This window comes from Amblyomma americanum, chromosome 6 (genome assembly GCF_052857255.1).
Source record: "Amblyomma americanum isolate KBUSLIRL-KWMA chromosome 6, ASM5285725v1, whole genome shotgun sequence".
Taxonomy (NCBI): Eukaryota; Metazoa; Arthropoda; class Arachnida; order Ixodida; family Ixodidae; genus Amblyomma; species Amblyomma americanum.
Window position 1 is genome coordinate 904,200 of NC_135502.1, and position 19,527 is coordinate 923,726.

The 19,527-nt window shown below is 47.6% G+C and overlaps 1 protein-coding gene across 4 annotated transcripts in view; it reads left to right on the top strand.

Annotated features, from left to right (window-relative positions):
- Nucleotides 1–19,527, top strand: part of D12 (YEATS domain containing 2 homolog D12) — a 100,767-nt gene that overhangs the window by 10,483 nt on the left and 70,757 nt on the right. For all 4 annotated transcript variants that reach the window (XM_077668245.1, XM_077668248.1, XM_077668246.1 and 1 more), the window contains exons 4-5: nucleotides 1,199–1,288; nucleotides 4,470–4,682. In XM_077668245.1, the coding sequence (XP_077524371.1) occupies nucleotides 1,199–1,288; nucleotides 4,470–4,682 (303 nt within the window). The remainder of the gene's footprint in view (nucleotides 1–1,198; nucleotides 1,289–4,469; nucleotides 4,683–19,527) is intronic.

A 19,527-nucleotide genomic window follows, 5' to 3' on the forward strand; every position in this document is an offset into this window, starting at 1 on the left:
CTATCACAACTGCAACAGTTCAAGAATTTCTTCTAGGGCTTTTTGCTTGTGAGGGTTACCCTCAGTAGATTGTGCATGATCACTGACCACAATTCTCATCTGCAGATATGCAAATCATGCTCCAGGAATGGGGGATCTGCCATTGCTACTCTTCGGTTTATCACCCCCAAGCCAATGGGCTTGTTGAACAGTTTAATAAGGTTTCCATGGCATATGTTCAGCTGCCTCTGTACGAGCGATGTGACTTGCGTACCGCTATTGTTGACTACCTCGGTGTGTACCAATGTACACCACATACCTTGACAGGAATCGCACCGGCAATCTTACTTCATGGCCGGTTGCCTTGCACAAGACTTTATGTTGTGAGTTTAATGGATCAGTGCTTTCCGACAGATCCCACAAAAGCACTTAAGCTCTTGTAACAGAAGCTTGAGCAGAAGCAAGCCAAGTATAAGTTTTTTGCGGACCAGCGGAGTGGAGCCAAGTACAGTGACTTTCAGATCGGCGAGTATGTGGGAGTTCACTAGCCGACTGTGCGAGGCAAGCTGTCTACTCAGTTTTCATAGCCTCGAAGAGTTGTGGAGCGACGTGGGCCTGCCTCTTACCGGCTGGATGATGGGCAAGTGCGGCACTTGTTCAAATTTTCGGCTGTTCGTCATGAAGTCATTCAGCAGCAACGTCCCTCCTCAGCTCCAGTGGCTTTTCTGCTAACATTTTGACATTCATTGACTGCACCCAAGTGCCGACCAGTCCACATTCCGGAAACACGGATCAGAGTTCATCTTGTGACACGCATTCAACCTAGCATAACCCCAATACCACTGATGTCAGCCAGGGCCCTTCATCGCACTTGGCTTCGCCCGCTCCAGAACCGACAGCCACTCCTCAACCCTCGTGCACCTCAACAGCAGCAACTCCTACTTTCCTTCCTGCGCCCCGCAGAAGCACATGTCAAAAGAAAGGTTTAAAAGCTGTGTTATGGATTAGAAGAATTGTTTCCAGCATTCTTTTTTTTTTTTTTTAGAGTGTGGCAGAAATGTAGTGACAAACACGCAGGTGTTGTTGGCATGGTGCACGCAAAATGAGGAGCAAAGGAGGATGAAGAATACAGACTGGCTTGAGTCAAATTGGAAGAGAAAGCATAGCCAAATGCAGAGTGCAGCTCACGAAGGCACTTGTCCTGCCCTTTGCTGTGCAGAGGATCTACCAGCTGCAGATGATGCTGGACCGGCTGCGTGTGGGCATCATCACCAAGTACTATGCCAGTGGAGGGCAGGCTGCTGACAGTGTATGTACCCTCCTCCCATAAGTCCTGTGAGCTCAGCATAAAAGAAAAAGTAGTAGGGTTTTAACGTAGTTAAACCGAGTGCAGAAGCATGTGTTTAGCCTGGGTGGCTCATGGTTTTGCTTTTCTGGTTCGTCACCATGTCTGATGATGATATTGGTTTGTTAGTATATGATTCACAGTGCGAGAGTGTGTTGCAGTTTAACACAAGCCGTGATCAGCTGCGGCGATAGCATGGTGCTCTCATGCAGTGGCCAGTGAAGCTGATCTGTTCACGTTGCTGTGGGGTTGAGTCGTGGCAGTATTCACTTTATTGTTATCAATCAATCAATCAATCAATCAATCAATCAATCAATCAATCAATCAATCAATCAATCAATCAAACAATCAATCATTCAATCAATCAATCTTATTTTCACCAAAATAAAATATACATGGCAAAAAAAGGGGGTAGGAGAAAAAGCTGCACAATGACAGCTAGACAAAGCTCCAGCCACACTGGCAACAATGACAGCACTGTAACAGTTCAATTTTTTCTTCATTTTACAAGGAAGAAAAAAAAATCACAGTGAAAAAGAAAGTATAAAAGAGTGGTCTCTAGTTACACTAATGGTCGTTAACAAACAACTGGATTGTGTCAGCTTTGTTAAGTGTCGTAACGTCTATATCTTGCTTCGCGAAGTCATTGAGTGTGTGGGGGAGTGAATGCATTGGTGGCCATAACTTGTACGCTTGACATGAACTTTCCAAGGCAGTTTATGGCGATGAGGGTATACCTATCCTTGTTTGTGGAGGTTAGCGAGTGAGAGGAGTGTATCTAACTTGCCCTGTATCGCTCTAGTGTAACTTTTTATTAGTTTGTACTTGTATATGTTATGGGAACAATGAATAACTGCGCAAAAAGGATGGGACAAGGGATAAGAACCACACGAGAAAAGCACAGATGTTATCGGCTTTCATTATTTTGTATTTGTAGAACAGTTTTAGTATGCACATTGAATGGAACATTTTCTATTGGCTTTTTTTTGCAGTAAGATTAGCTTGTTTAAATTTTGTGCCCTAGTGTTTCCCCACACCAGTGCACAGTAACTGAGCACGGAATGGAACAAGGAATTATATAAAACAATTAATATTCGAATGGATAATTTTGGCAGGAAATAAATGGCGATTTCTATTGAGAATGCCACTTACCTTTCGCGCTTTTGAGCAAAAATGATTGACATGGTCGTTCCAAAGCATGTGTTCAGAGAAAACAACTCTAAGTGTTTTCACAGATGTCTCTCTATTAATTTTATATGGGCCAATTATAATGCTTTCAGGCATTTCCACACATTTACCTGGTACACGGAACAAAGCACATTTTGTTTTTGATTCATTTAATAAGAGGTTGTTATTCTCAGACCACTCTTGCAACCGAAAACAAACAACTTGCGAGTGGTAGACTATCAATTAATTTTTTCCACTAAAAAATATGTTGCAATCATCAGCGTAGATTGCAAATTTGGACAAATTATCAATTAGCACTAGATCATTTATATAAAATGGAAAAAGGAAGGGACCAAGGATGCTGCCTTTTGGCGCACCAATTTGTATAGATTGGATTTGTGTTTTATAGTCACTAATTTCAAAGATCTGTGAATGTGAGGATAAGTATGAACGGAAATCATACTTTTCTGGCTTGTCTATTAATAGATTGTGATTAACACGATCAAAGGCTTTGCTGAAATCTATATGGATTCCCAAAGTCATTAGTTTCTTTTCTATACTTTCTAAGATAATGTCTTCTTGGTTCAGCAAAGCACTTTCTTTGGAATGCCTTTTCCTGAATACAAACTGACATTCAGTGAACAGGCTATGTTTTGGAGAAAAATTATCCATTCGAATATTAATTGTTTTTTCTAGCCCTTTAGAAAATGTTAATAAAATGGAAATTGGACGGTAGTTATTTATATTGTTTCTGTCACCTCCCTTATGAATTACGATAACATGCACTAATTGCATGTTCTTTGGGAACACATCTGGTGAGAGTGCTTAATTAAATATATGTGCTAGCGAGTGTGCAAAATGATCAGTTACATATTTAATAGGCCTTATCTCTAAGCCATCTGCATCCGTGCTACGACCGTTGTTAAGGCTTTGGAATACAGTACTAACTTGGCTTGCACAGGTTGGCTGAAGGAATGTGCTTTTAAGATTTTTTTGGTATTTGAGTGGTTGATCTGATGTGCCCGCTGTTTCCACCTATTTCGGCAAAAAAATTGTTAAAACAGTCGGAAAGTTTTGTTCCATGTGTCTCTTTGTCATTTATGATAAGGCTTTCATTGTGCTTAATAATTTAATTTCTTCCATACTTTGTCGCTCTTCCATAGACAGTCTGCATCAAAAATACGGTGGTAGTAGTCCTTTTTTATTTTTTATTTTTGCTGTTTAGTTTATTACGAAATGCTTTGTATTATAGCCACTTTACTCGATCGCGTGCTTCTATGAAACGCTGGTAAAGTTTGTTGTTCTGGTTTATTTTCCTTATCAACTCCTGTGTAATCCATGGGTTCCGGGCCTATTTAGGCTGACAATAAGGTTTAAGAGGGAAACAATCAGCATATATTGCTTGGAATCTGGCTAAAAATGTTTCATATGCTGTGTTCATATCTAAAATGTAAAAAATATCTGTCCAATCAGTCTGTCTAATCATTTCCTTTAAATATGCTAATGCTTCAGGTGATATGGAATGATACACACTCATCTGTGTCTGTTTACAAGTGGCCTTTTTGCGCCGCAAGAACAAAAATATGGGGAGGTGGTCGCTAATGTCACAGGTTAGAGCTCCTGACTTTACTATCTTATCAGATGAGTTTGTAATGAACAAGACAAGTAATGATGACGATGATGTAGTGACTCGTGTTGGTACTGAAATGATATTATAGTTTGGCCAAGGTCATCCTCAAGGTCAGGCTTCACAAAAACTCAATGAGCCGATTAGACATTGTGAAGTACTGCTTTTGCACTAGAAGAAACTCTTCTTATGTCTTGATGCATCCTGTCTGGCATTCTTTCTCTCTCCCTCTCTGCGTGCATGCGTCTGTGTGTGTACGACGAACATTCACTGGCCAGCTCACATTCCAGTCATTTTGCAGCCAGTGAGCCTTGCCCTTTTTTGTTGGCTTTTCATTCATGCCTGGCACAGTGTTCAGCAGTGAGTGGAGGAGGCTGGGAAGACAGTCAGCAGGCCTTGGCCAGCGTCCACCCGACCGTCCGTCAGTTCCTGGGCAAGGCGCCGCTGGCCACACCTCGGTCAGAGGAGTGCCACTCTGGAAGCCAGGAGGAACAGAGGAGGACTTTTGTAACTGAAGACAGCAGCAATGTGGAAACAACAGCGGCGCCTGGACTTGGTGCTGAGGCAAGTCTCAGACGCCTGACTAGAGGAGCATGTCCGGCCACACCTTGTTGTTGCACGACCTTCTTTGGTAATGCAGTTGTTGAGCAAAGGTGGTGCTGGCTGTATGTGGCTGGTGTGAATACTAAATGGGATAGAGTGATAGGAGAAAAATAAGATGGGAACTGGGAGGAGAGCAGATTGAGGATGCATTATATATACAGGAAAACATATATATGCAAGCACATGTGTACTCGAGTAAAAAGAAAATTGGCATAATTCAGCTTGTTTACAACCTGTACAGGGAAAGTGTTTGTGAGATAGAAAAGAAAAGAATGGTAAATTAGAGGCAATTAGGTAATTTATGAGACGCGAAAGGCTTGTTGACAAATGACTGTTTCGGCAGTGGACAGGGCGAAGATGCACAAAGCTTAGAGAGGTGTGAACATTTGTGAAAATGACCTGTGGCAGAGATTTCGTATTCCTTTTTCAGCCTTTACTAACTTGCAACTTCTTTGTCATCAGAATGTGATAATACATTGATGTAGGCCAACCTCCCTTTGTCTTCTACGTGTCAGAATGCTGGTGTGTTCAAAGTAAATGTAGAAGCATCGACCATCTGATCGCTGCGTGGCAGTGAAGAAGCTGAGCTTGATATGCTAGTAAATGATGGATTGCTGCTGCGACATGTAATCTGGAATCGTGACAGTTCTATGGGCAGTAAACGCTGTTTTTTTAAAAATCTGAGAACCATTTCATGAGGAAGCCAGAGGATTCAATTCACTTGGAGAGGCTCATGTTATATTTGGTCTTCCATGGCATGCGTTATCAAGCTGGGTAAAGCTCTGGCCATACAGCCCCAGGACACTTGCCTATGGCGCGTGAACAGTGTTGCTCTTGGGCGTGGTGGTAGAGTTTACAGATGGGCCCGAGTTTAGAGCAACCTCCTACTTGGCCTGCACCACCACTTGGATGAAGTTGTGCTCTATGTGTTCATAGAAAGCTACGTAAAGCCTCCAGTGCCCTCCGCAGAACATTGTCCACATGCTTTGTGCGAGTTGTTAAGGATTGGGAAATAGGTGCTGTTGTGAATGCGACCAAGCTATAAGTGTTATGGCCGCGGGGTCGTGGTCTAACGCAGGACATCTATCGCGGTGGCTGAGTGGTTATGGCGCTCGGCTGCTGGCCCGAAAGATGCGGGTTCGATCCCGGTTGCGGCGGTCGAATTTTGATGGAGGCGAAATTCTAGAGACCCGTGTGCTGTGCGATGTCAGTGCACGCTAAAGAACTCCAGGTGGTCGAAATTTCCGGAGCCCTTCACTACAGCGTCTCTCGTAGCCTGAGTCGCATTGGGACGTTAAACCCCCATAAACCATAAACCATAGGACGCTGCATATGCGTGACCTGAGAATGATTAGCAATTAGACGGGAGTGGATTCCAAGAGAAGGTAAGGGTAGCAGGGGGTGGCAGAAGGTTTGGTGGATGGATGAGATTAAGAAGTTTGCAGGCATAGGGTACGATGCAGCGATGGCGTAGAGGTAGAGCATCCGCCTCGCGTGCAAGAGGACCGGGGTTCAAATCCTGGTGCCGCACAATTCTCCACCGGGTTTGAAAAGAAAAAGAAAAAAAAGGGAAAAAAAATCCGCGTGCCGATTGATTTGCATAACCAGGCCTGGGGTGCGGCCTGATCTCGATGACCAGAACCGACAACACACTCCCTCACCAGAACAGGATTTGGCCACCCTGGTGTAATAGATAGATATAAAGAGGAGGAGGGAAAGGCAGGGATGTTACTTGGCCACAACCTTCTATGAGCAAACCAATTAACCATTGGCCCTCAGTCCCCAGCGGTTGCGGAGCAACTGACCACGGTGGCAGTCAGACCTATGACGCAGTGGAGAGTGCTAAGAATTTCTGGCTCCAGACAGGCCGCCATTGGAATCTGAACCTGGCAACGCTTAACGCTAGAACTTTATCTAGTGAGGCCAGCCTAGCAGTGCTGTTCGAAGAACTAGCGGGAATTAAATGGGATGTCATAGGGCTTAGTGAAGTTAGGGGGCCAGGTGAGGCGTATACAGTACTAAAGGACGTACACATACTGTGCTATTGCGTATTAGCGGATAGACGAGAACTAGGTGTTGGATTCCTCATTAATCAGGATATAGTTGCCAACGTAGAGGAGCTCTATAGTATTAACGAGAGGGCAGCAGCTATTGTGATTAGGCTCAATAGGAGGTACAAGCTGACAGTGGTGCAGGCCTATGCGTCATTATCAGCCATGATGACGAGACCGTTGAAAGTTTCTATGAAGACGTGGAATCGGCAATGAATAAAGTAAAATCACACTACACTGTACTGATGGGCGAGTTCAATGCGAAGGTGGGCAAGAAGGAGGCTGGCGACCACGCGGTAGGGACCATGGGATAGGTTCTAGAAATAGCAGGGGAGAGCCATTAGTAGAATTTGCAGATAAAAATAACTTGCGGATCATGAATACTTTCTTCCGCAAACAAGAGAACAGGAAGTGGACCTGGAAGAGCCCCAATGGTGAGACTAAAAATGAAATCGACTTCATACTGTGCGTTCAATCTGGCATCATTCAGGATGTGGCCGTTCTCGGAAAGGTGCGCTGTAGCGACCACAGAATGGTAAGGCCTTGAATTAGCTTAGACTTGAAGAGGGAACGGAAGAAGCTAGTGAAGAGGAAGTCCATTAACGAGTTAGAGGCAAGAGGGAAAGTACAGGAATTCAGGATATCACTACAGAACAGATATTCGGCTTTAACTGAGGAAGACGATCTTGATGTTCATACAATGAACGATAATCTGACAGCCATCATTACAGAGTGCGCAGTAGTAGGCGGTAGGACAGTTCAACAGGATACCGGAAAGCTATCTCAGGTGACGAAAGATCTGATTAAGAAACACCAAAGCATGAGGGCATCTAGCCCTACCGACAGATAGAACTGAAAGACCTATCGAAGTTAATAAATAAGCGCAAGGTAGCCGACATAAGGAAGTTTAATATGGAGAGAATCGAGCATGCTCTAAAGAACGGAGGTAGCCTAAAAGCGGTGAAGAGGAAACAAGGCATAGGTAAAAACCAGATGTATGCGCTAAGAGACAAGGAAGGCAATGTCATTAGCAATATGGAGAAGATAGTTAAAGTAGCTGAAGAGTTCTACACAGACCTGTACAGTAGCCAATGTAATCATAGTGTTAATGAGAGAAACAGTAGCGCAGAGCATTGTGTCATCCCGCCAGTAACGAAAGAGGAAGCAAAGAAAGCCTTAGGAGCAATAGAAAGGGGAAAAGCAGCTGGGGAGGATCAGGTAACAGCAGATCTGTTGAAGGGGAGATCGTTCTAGAAAAACTAGCCAACCTGTATACGCAATGCCTTATGACCTCAACCGTACCAGAAGCTTGGAAGAATGCCAACATTATCTTAATTCATAAGAAGGGAGACGCTAAGGACTTGAAAAGTTATAGACGGATCAGCTTACTATCTGTTGCTTACAAGGTAATCGCTAATAGAGTAAGGGCAACCTTAGACTTTAATCAACCAAATGATCAGGCAGGCTTTTGTAAAAGCTATTCCACAATAGATCATATTAACACTATCAATCAGGTGATAGGAAAATGTGCAGAGTATAACCAACCTCTATATATAGCCTTCATTGATTACGAGAAAGCATTCCACTCAGTGGAATCCTCAGCAGTCATACAGGCATTGTGTAATCAGGGTGTAGAAGAGCCTTATGTCAAAATACTGGAAAATATATATTGCAACTGCACAGCTACCATAGTCCTCCATAAAGTCAGCAATAAAATTCCAATAAGAAAGGGCGTCAGACAAGGAGACACGATCTCGCAAATGCCATTCACTGCCTTTTAGAGGAGGTATTCCGAGGCCTGAATTGGGAACAGTTGGGAATAAGAGTAAATGGAGAATACTTAAATAACCTGCGATTCATTGATGACATTGCCTTGCTGAGTCACTCAGGAGGTGAACTGCAAATCATGATCAATGAGTTAGACAGGAAGAGCAGAAGGCTGGGTCTGAAAATTAACATGCAGAAAACCAAAGGAATGTTCAACAGTCTAACAAGGGAACAGCAATTCACAATTGGCAGCGAGAGCCTGGAAGTTGTAAAGGAATACTTAGGGCAGGTAGTGACAGCTGATCCGGATCATGAGAGGGAAATAACTAGAAGGATAAGAATGGTGTGGAGCGCATATGGTAAGTTCTCTCAGATCATGAATGGCAGTTTACCAATTTCCCTGAAGAGAAAAGTGTACAACAACTGTATCTTTCCGGTACTCACCTCCAGGTCAAAAACGTGGAGGCTAACGAGAAGAGTTCAGCTTAAGTTAAGGACAACGCAGCGAGCCATGGAAAGAAAAATGATAGGTGCAACGATAAGGGACTGGAAGCGGGCAGAGTGGGTGAGGGAACAAACGCGGGTTAATGACATCCTAGTCGAAATAGAGAGGAAGAAACGGGCGTGGGCAGGGCATGCATTGCGAAGGCAAGGTAACCGCTGGTCCTTAAGAGTAACGGAGTGGATTCCAAGAGAAAGTAAGCGTAGCAGGGGACGGCAGAAGATTAGGTGGGCGGATGAGATTAAGAAGTTTGCAGGCAAAGGGTGGGTGACGCTGGCAAAAGACAGGGTTAATTGGAGAGACATGGGAGAGGCCTTTGCCTTGCAGTGGGTGTAGTAAGGCTGATGATGATGAGGATGATGATGAGGCATAGGGTGGACGCAGCTGGCAAAGAACAGGGTTAATTGGAGAGTCATGGGAGAAGCCTTTGTCCTGCAGTAGGTGTAGTCAGGCTGATGATGATGTTGGCGATGGTGATGATGAAGATAATTATGATTCTGCTCTGGGATTTCTTGGGTCCTCTGTGCTGAGGTTATGGCTACGCCTTTTCTTGTCTTCGGAAAAAGGCCAGCAGCGTAACAGTGAGGCGTCGGTTTCGTGGAATGGTAACTCGCCGGAAACAGATCGCTGGGTCGATCGTACGCGAACGCTTTTGGCTGAAGAACCTTGTCAATCGTGGAAGACTCAGCAAGAAACTTGGCGGCAGTCTTCTAAGGGCTGCGGAAAAGGCCAGCAAAAAGCTGCTCTTTGACGCCACGCATGAGATGGCACAGCTTTTTGTCCTCAGACATTGCAGGGTCTGCGTGCAGGAAGAGGCGCTTCATAGAGCGCGTTCTGCCCGTTCGCGACGATCCGAGCTGCCGTAAGTTTCCAGGAAACGACGCCGGAACTCACTCGAGGAAGACAACTGCTCTTCGTGGTTTTCGAACCATGTCGAAGTGCTGTCGTCTAGGCTGAAGTAGACGTTCATGAGCTGGGTGGCATCATCCCACTTGCTCGTGGTGCTGCAACCTGTCTTCGTCAAAGATGTCACCGTGGAAGGACTTCGAGATGCGGGGGTGCTGGAGTATGAAGTAAGGAGTGGTCGCGTCAGGCATTGGGATGGCACCGAGTTTTTCCATGGACATAACCGATGGTGCAGGCTTGGGTGGTAAGCCTCAAATCCAGCGGCAGGCACGGTGAACGGGCGTCTCGACGGGTATAGGGCTGGAGCTCCGGCTAACTGTTAGGGTATGGGACATGGGATTGGTCCTACATCCACCAGATTTGTCACGATGTTGGTGACAAGACAGGCAGCTTGGCAGCACGTCCTTCACGAGAGGAGACGGCAAACTTCAACGTCTTTCAATCCGAGCGCCACCAGCGTCAGTCTTTTTGCCTGAGCGCCACCTGGCTTTATCCTGGCACACCTTATGTGTTATTTTATTTATTTATAGCACTGTTTTATACCTCACAGATTCATTTATGCTTTGTGCTATTTATGATTACGCAATCATGGTCGGGAGGTTGGAAATGTTGTGGCTTATAGGTGAATATACAGCCCCAAAATCAACGTTTGGGCTTTGAGAGCTGGCGGTGCAGGCACTACTGATGCCTCCGAAAAATGGTAATGTAATGATTCAGGCTGCTTCCAAAACTCATTGTTTTGTTTCAGCCAGGTGGTGCTGCGGTGGATGTAGTTTAGAAATGTTTGGAAATTTTGTAGATAGTTAACTTAAGCCTGGTCCTCTTCCTTGAAGGACCTCTGCCAAAAAAAAATTCACAGCGACCTTAAGGGGGAAGTTTGGTCCTGAGAACAAAATTTTATTAATCTAGTAATAATTGTGAAATCTTCAGGGAACATGTATTTTTGCACGCTGATTCTAAATATGTAATTTAATTTCATGTAAAACAATTTCTTGGGCACTTATGTAATCTTTGTGCAATTATTTTGTGAAGAGCTTGGAAGAAAATTTGCTGTAGGAAAATCGCTGAAATGTATGTCATTGGGTCATCTTGGTGCTAAGGAATGCAATAAGGGTAAAATTATCATCCTGGCTACTATAGAACTTGAGTTACAGGGTATTGAAGCTGCCACTTCAGAAACGAGAATGCACACTTTTCTTCACATTTCTATGATAGTGTGACGACCCCCCCATAATGCGCAGGTCCGCATGGGACGGAGAGGCAAAGAGACACCGTATTGCTCAGTTTAAACAAACAGATATATTCAATAATTATACATGATTATGATTCAGAGGCTGGGGCGTCCGAGCTTACGTGCCGACGACTTCATGGGGACGATGGAGGGGCTCCGGAGTTGAGCTCGAATGGTTGCTGGCAGAAGCTGCACGCCGTCGGGCTTCGGCGCTGAAGGCTCCCTTGGCGAACGATGTCATCCTGAGCGTTGCTCTTCCGTACTCCTTGTCGATTTTTATATCCTCTTATCCCCACACTCCCTAGGGTGAGGACGCCCACGCCGGAGTGGGAGGGGCCTAGGGCTTCCACTTGGGTGCACAAACACACCACCGCACTTATGGTCTCGTCCCCCTCACGTGTTGAGTCCGAGGGAAAGAAGGTTGTCGACGAGGTAGCGTCGGCTGTGGTAGACGGTCTATGGCCCGCTGACGGTTCCCGCGGGTCACCGACCTCCGTTCTCCATCAAATGACACTCGCCACTCAAGGCCGGAACGCGAGGTCACTAAAAGGCCGGGAAAGTGGTCCCTTGTCCTGGGATGTGCTCGGGAGGGTTGATTGATGATGCCCGCCGTCTTGCCACAGGGCCAGGCCCGCCGAAACGAGGCCCTTTGTTCCTGGCACGGCCACGGCAATTGGGGAAGATAACGCCCGTCTCCCCGCGGCGGCGGCGGCGGCGTTCGACACGTGCCGACACTATGGAAAGGGGGTCCGGTTGTGCTTAAACCCCTTCCTTTTGGTCGTTCACTCTCAACGAGTATGGCTCGGTAATTGATGGTGCCCGCCGTCTTGTCACGGGGCCAGGCCCGCCGAAACGAGGCCCTTCGTAGCACACACAAGGAACGTCACACTCGCTCACCCTCCAGAAGAATGTTCTCCGAACATTTGAGTCCATGCAGCTCCCCTTCGCTTTCTGAATCGCCTCGCACAGTGCGTCCGACAAAACACTTTTCGCTGCACTCAACACCACTGCACAACACCATATGCCTCAGCTGTCATAACTGGCGTCTCCAGGGGCAGCACTGATCTTCTTTTACAGATAAACATGAAACTCAGCACCCAAGCCTCTCCTTTCTAGTCCAAACTGGACGATATAAATTTACCACAGTTACAAAGGAGCTCCCACTTCTAGCACGATCACGGCACAGACAAAAATATAGATAACGAAAGGAAGTAGGGCAGGTTCTGCATGCGCTCCGCATGCTCTCCTGTGAAGGTGTTACTTAATGGCAGAAAGGTTTAACTACCAACTCCGCTCTGTTTACGCCATTAGTCCGACTTAGCTTTCAGATTTCGCAGCGGATATCGGCCTTCATGAGTCATACCAAGTAAGTCTGTGGCCCTTTGTCTGCTTTGAGACTCGCGAGGGCTCGTGGCAGGAGCCTCTCCTGGCGTTACCTGCGCGGCAACCTCGCGCGCTTCTTCTTCTTCTAGCAATGCATGAAGTAAATCCGGTGGCATTTCGGCCGTCACCTCTGGCGCCTGCCGAACAAATGCAGGAGAGGGCGTTTCTTGCGAACTATCTGCGCGCTCCGCTTCACTTCTGTCCCCATCAAAATCCGCGCTTTCCCTTTCCTCATTTCGTGAATACTGAACCGGTGCCGACTTGAGGCGATTTGCGTGTATCCTTATCAAGCGCCGGCTCACGTCTCGGACTCTGAAGTTTACCGGAGAAAGCTTCTCGACAACCTCGCACGGTCCACCCCACTTCTGACACCAGTGTGACGACCCCCATAATGCGCAGGTCCACACGGGACGGAGAGGCAAAGAGACACCGTATGGCTCAGTTTAAACAAACAGATATATTCAATAATTACACATGATTATGATTATACATCAGAGGCTGGGGCGTCCGAGCTTACGTGCCGACGACTTCATGGAGACGATGGAGGGGCTCCGGAGTTGAGCTCGAACGGTTGCTGGCAGAAGCTGCACGCCGTCGGGCTTCGGCGCTGAAGGCCCCCTTGGCGAACGATGTCGTCCTGAGCGTTTCCTCTTCCGTACTCCTTGTCGATTTTTATATCCTCTTATCCCCACACTCCCTAGGGTGAGGACGCCCACGCCGGAGTGGGAGGGGCCTAGGGCTTCCACTTGGGCGCACAAACACACCACCGCACTTATGGTCTCGCCCCCCTCACGTGTTGAGTCCGAGGGAAAGAAGGTTGTCGACGAGGTAGCGTCGGCTGTGGTAGACGGTCTATGGCCCGCTGACGGTTCCCGCGGGTCACCGACCTCCGTTCTCCATCAAATGACACTCGCCACTCAAGGCCGGAACGCGAGGTCACTAAAAGGCCGGGAAAGTGGTCCCTTGTCCTGGGATGTGCTCGGGAGGGTTGATTGATGATGCCCGTTGTCTTGCCACGGGGCCAGGCCCGCCAAAACGAGGCCCTTTGTTCCTGGCACGGCCACGGCAATTGGGGAAGATAACGCCCGTCTCCCCACGGCGGCGGCGGCGGCGTTCGACACGTGCCGACACTATGGAAAGGGGGTCCGGTTGTGCTTAAACCCCTTCCTTTTGGTCGTTCACTCTCAACGAGTATGGCTCGGTAATTGATGGTGCCCGCCGTCTTGTCACGGGGCCAGGCCCGCCGAAACGAGGCCCTTCGTAGCACACACAAGGAACATCACAATAGGCAAGTAGACACTTTTACTCTTACTGCATTCCTTAGTATCAAGAGAACCCAGTGGCATACGTTTCAGCAAGTTTCCCACAGCAAAATTTTTTCAAAGCTTTTCACAAGATACATGCATAAAATTTGCATAAGTGCTCAAGGAATTGTTTTATATGAAAGTTAATGAGATATTTGGAATCGGCACACAAAAATACATGTTCCCTGAAGGTTTCTAAACTGTGACTTCATTAATAAAATTTTTCTTTTCAAGACCAGGCTCCCCACTTAAGCATTGGCCATGCAATCCTTTACCAGAAGTGATCTCACTTCCTCCCAGCCAGTGGGTGAATTTTGTAGTTCACGACACATTTTTTTTTCCTGATGAGGCTTTTAATGCTATCCTGACAGTTTTTTCATGCTCAGCTCACTGAAGGTTCTGAATGGCATTATTCACTACTGCAGCATTTGCTGTGGCTTCTACAGTTTGGAAAGGCAGACATGCATTCTTTGTCTTTCTGTCCTCAACACATGAAAAGAAATCAGTAAGAAAGAAAAGATTGAATGAATAGGCGGCATCGCAGTTGGCTGTGGCTACGGACACTCCCCCCTCTCCTTTGGAAATTATATTCGACTACCACTGCCTCTTGCAGACAGGAAGAGTGTAAGAATAAGCGTGTCATCTGCCCAAGGGTTTGCTGCAACAACAGATATCCCCTGTCTTCTGGCATCCTGCTAAGGGAAACTTGTGTGAAGGCAGCTTGCTCCTTTAATAACTTGCTTGCAGTAAGTGCAACAAAGCAACAACAACATTGCTAAAAGCTCTTCTGGCTCTAATTTTGTACGCAGGGGAGCACAAGGAGGAAGGCAAAGATTTATATTAGGGGTTTGTGATGATTCCAAGTTTTTGAATATGAATTGAATACAAATATGGTGTAAAGGTGCCTTCGAATATCGAATCGACTATTGAATACCTATCTGGTGAGTATTAAAAGAAAGTTTTGGGGAAAAGATAAGTAGAAAAAAATTGTTGTCCCAATTTTTTCATAAAGTGTACGATTTTTCCAACTGGAACTAAACAAACCCAGACTGACTCAGCAATGGACAACAAAAAATGACGTGCGCAGAAATGTATACTGCTTGATTAGACAGCATAACAGCATACAACCTGTAATGTGAAATGAGTGTGCAAATTAAATCCTTGAATTGACATGACTAGCAGCTGAAAATAATATGTTGGGCAGTAAAACCTCATAAATTCGGACTACAAGAAACCAGAGCAAATGCACGAATAATCCGAAGGCCGTGTTATTGAAGCCCTCTTCCTTCCACCCCCTCCCCGAAAAATAAAAGCTGCCAAAAACGCAGAAATGCATGTACAAGGAGGCTTCATCACACAAACAGCGAACAGTTCCTGACGAGCGCACACTCTAGGCATGCTGGAATTAGGTACAGTACGGACGAAATCGAGAGGTACGCACATTGGCATTGGAACAGTGAAAATGAAAAATGAATGACTAGCAGCGCGCCTGTTGGTGTTCATACTGCTGGCCAGATCACTGCTATTGGCAGAGATCAGAAACCGAACCAGGCTATTTTTTGGCCAAGCAACAAGAGCTTTCCTATTGTCGTCATGCCCTCCGTTGTTTGCACGGCATATGTGCACATCATGCTAAAGGAGGGATCGCTTGCCCTGCTCATGACACCTCAACCAGGTCCCCCTTAGGGAATTTCATGTGAAATTCTGCACTTTCCTGCACATCACAGTTGACCTGAGCGAAAGGGCGAGTGCCATAAGTGTGGCTGTTAGATATGAAAAACGTTATGGAAGGATAAAGCAAGAAACTGCACACTTTGGCTTTGCGATTGTCCGAAGCTGTTGGTCAGCCATCTTGTTCTTATCACGTGTGATATGTGGGAAAGCCCACTTGCGGAATTTCACATGAGTTGTCCAAATGTGAGAGGTCCACACAATAAATGAAGGAGAAGAAAGGAAAGAGGATGCCTTTGTACCATTTTCCTGGCACTTTAAGCTCACTCTTTGGATAATTTGTCTACCTATTGCCACGGTCAGATTTTTGAAAGTCGGCTCAGTATTTGATCGCTGCCGTATATTTGGAAATTCTTGAAGTAAAGGTTTGCCGGGGGTGTTGGTCCGGTGACTTCCAGAAACTGGATGCACCGCTTGAAGGCTTCTCGATGATATGACTTGCAGGCGAAGCGATTTAGTGAGAAACGAACTTTTATACAGGCTATTTACAGATGGGTACAAACAAAAGTCAGTATACGGCCACAACTATCTGTGGCCGGCCTAGCCGACCGCCTGCACAGAGGCGAGGGACACTGCGTCCCAACAGCCAAACTGGCGCGCCTTGCACCAGCTCTCAACTGTCACTCCCTCCGCACTCGGCCAGACCGAACGCCTGCCAGCTAGGAGTAGCTAGAGACAAAGCACATGGGCACGGCTCCCTTCGCGGGTACACCCCGAAGATGCCCGCGCCTCTTTCCACATGTAAAAATAAACTGCTAACTGCGGCTCATCAGTTTTGACGAATAGGAAAGCTCAGAACTGATGTCAGCGTTTTCCCTTACCCCGAGTTCCTCCCTAGGTGGTCTCGCAATCCTTCGCCAAGGGGACAGCGGTCCAAGGTCGAGGCCGGCAGATAGCCCCGCAGCCCGGAGCGGCGAAGGAAACCGCAGGGACGAATGGGGAGACTAACCAAAAAGGCATGAGTCCCCTTCTAACGGTGTGCACCAAAGCAAAACAAAATAAAACAAAACCGGACGCGCAGCCTAGGTCACTGCCTTCTCACGGAATATTCGCAACACATGTACAAAAAGATGCGACAGCACGCCGAACCCTACACCTTCCCCCCAAGACTCGGCTAATCTATTCAGAGACAAGCCGAGGCAACAAACAACAGAAAGGGTTCGGCAAGTGGCGGTTGAGTACCTCTGCACGAGCAAGCAACTGGAGCCTGTGAGCCCGCATGCTGCGACCCTTCGTCACACACACAGATACATGCTACTAAGGTCCACAAAATATAGACAAAAAAAACATGCACAGAAATCCCACACTTTCGTTCGATCGACGTGCGCCTTTCTTGAATACAACAAGTACATGTTGTCCATGCACACAGTTCCCTGGTCCACTATCCCCAGCGGTCACCGCGGGGCGTCAACCAATGCACTATCCCAACAAACGTTGGGTATTCTAGACAAGGCATCTGCGTTAGCGTGGTCGGCTCCTCTGTGATGTTCAATGGTAACATTGTAGCGTTGGAGTGCAAGAGCTCAGCGCGTAAGCTTTGCACTTTGAGGCACACTGCTCGTAAGAAAGGAGAGCGGATTGTGGTCAGTGATGACAGTCATGGTGGCGGCGAACACCCACGTCTCAAACTTTTTTAATGCCCAAATTACCCCGAATGCCTCCCTCTCGATTGCCGCCCACCGCATCTGCGATGGTGTGAACTTGTGACTGGCGAAGACTATCGGCGCCTCAGTGGCGTTGTCAGAAAGCTGCGCTAAACAGGCACCGGCTGCTACTGCCGACGCGTCTGTAAAAAGCAGATACGGCTTTCGTGGGTCCGGAGTGGTCAGTGAAACCGCCTCGCTTAGAGCTTTCTTCAGGGCTTTCAAGGCTTTGTCCGCGTCATCTGGCCACGGTATTTTGTTCGGCACGCCTTTTCCTGTCAGGCGTGTTAGTGGCAGAGCGATTTCTGCAAAATTGGGAACATAGCTACGGTAGTAGCCGCACAGCCCAAGGGTGCTCCTCAATTCTTTCTTTGTCTTAGGGGCTTGAATTCCTTCGATGGCCTCAATTTTCTCTTTGGCTGAACCATGCCGGCCTGAGCCGACAACGTGCCCCCAGGTAGCGGATTGAAGGCATCGCTACCTGGCACTTCTCCCAGCTAGCGTGCAGGCCCCCCTCCTCCAGAGTGCAAAACACCCGCTTTAAATGATGGATATGCGCTTCTAGAGATTGGCTGAATACGGTGATATCGTCTAGATAGACGCAAGCGTATTCTTCCTACCCGGCTAGCAACTGGTTCATGTTCCTTTGGAAGGTTGCCACTGCCTTCTTAAGACCGAAAGGCATCACCTGCCAGGCAAATTGACCTAGGTGCGAGGTGAACGCTGTCGGAAGCTGAGAATCGTGAGCGAGTGGCACCTGCCAATAGCCGCGCCTGAGGTCCAGAAGTGTTATGAACCTCGCGGCTCCGACTCGCATGATCAGCTCGTGGGGGCAAGCCATAGGAAATGCGTCCGTCTCGGTTACCGCGTTCAGCGCTCGGTAGTCTATGCAAAGACGTACCGACCCGCCTTTTTTGGGAAAGCACACGATCGGGTGTGCAAAAGGGCTTTTACAGGGGTAGATTAGGCCTTGTGCAAGGAGCTCATCAATTTGCCTCGTTACTTTGTCTTTTAGAGCCTCTGGGATCCTATAAGGGTGGCCTCGCCTTGGAGTTGCCCCCTCCACGAGCTTTATGCGGTGCTCGCCCACGGGCGCGATCGACGGTTCGTTCGCAAATAATGCTTGGTGCTGCTCGAACGTGGCGTGCACCAGCTCCGCTGCATCCCTGTCTAAGTGGCTTGTTTTAGTGCGACGAGTACGCCTCTTGCTGTTTTCTAGTCGTTAGCTCCGCAATGTTGGCCGCAATCTCGAGCTGTGCTTTCATATTTTTCAAATACTCAGCGGGAGCACACGCTAACACCCTGGGTACCTCAATGTCTCCTGCCCAGCTTTGCTTCAGGATACCGAGTGGCCCTACTGGGTCTCGGCCGTAAAGCATTCGGAAGGGTGACGCGCCTTGGTGTCGTGTTGCACCTCCCGATAGGCCCAAAGAAGAAAGGGAATGAACTTGTCCCAGTTTTTCGGTTCCTTTTCGATTACGTGTGAGAGCATGGTCTTAAAGACTCTGTTCCACCTCTCCACCGCTCACCGGATGATTGGGAGCGGAAGAGCGTGGGGTACAGCCGAGTCTTTCGAGGAACTCCTTCGTAAGTGCGGCTGTGAAATTGGTGCCGCAGTCTGAGCACACCACCTCGGGAACCCCAGTCCGGCTGAACACCGAAAGCAGTGTGTCGCAGGTTGCCCTGGCGGACAAAGACCTTAGGCAGACTACTTCTGGTCAACGCGTGCACAGATCTATTATGCAAAGCGCGTACCGATGTCTTCGGCCAGACGATGGCTCAATCGGACCTATGATATCAACGTTCACTTTCTGAAAGGGAAACTTCGGGCGAGTGAGAGGCGTTATCAGTACCCTATCGGTTCGCCGGTGGTCTGAATGCACTTGACAGCTATGGTAGCTGTCACAGTGTTTGCGAATATCCGACTTCATGCCCGGCCAGTAGAAACTGTACTTTAGGCGAGCTTTAGTCTTGCGAAAGCCCAGGTGTCCCCCCAATAGAACTCGTGTGCTGGGCTGAGTGCGGCCTCGCGCCGTAATCTTGGCAGTACTAACTGCTGTACCCCTTGGCCTAGCACCTGGTCTTTATGATACAAAACTCCGTCTACGATAGACATGCCCGCCTTTCCTTGCTTGGCGTTCTGCCAGGCCTGACGCAGAGTGTCATCCTCATGCTGCTCCACGCGAAACTTCTGTGCCCCGCTAAGCTTAGCCGTGCCGCCCGCTTGTGATGGCTCGACCTCATTACTGTCAACTGTCTGCTGGGACAGGGTTTCGTCTGCGAACGCC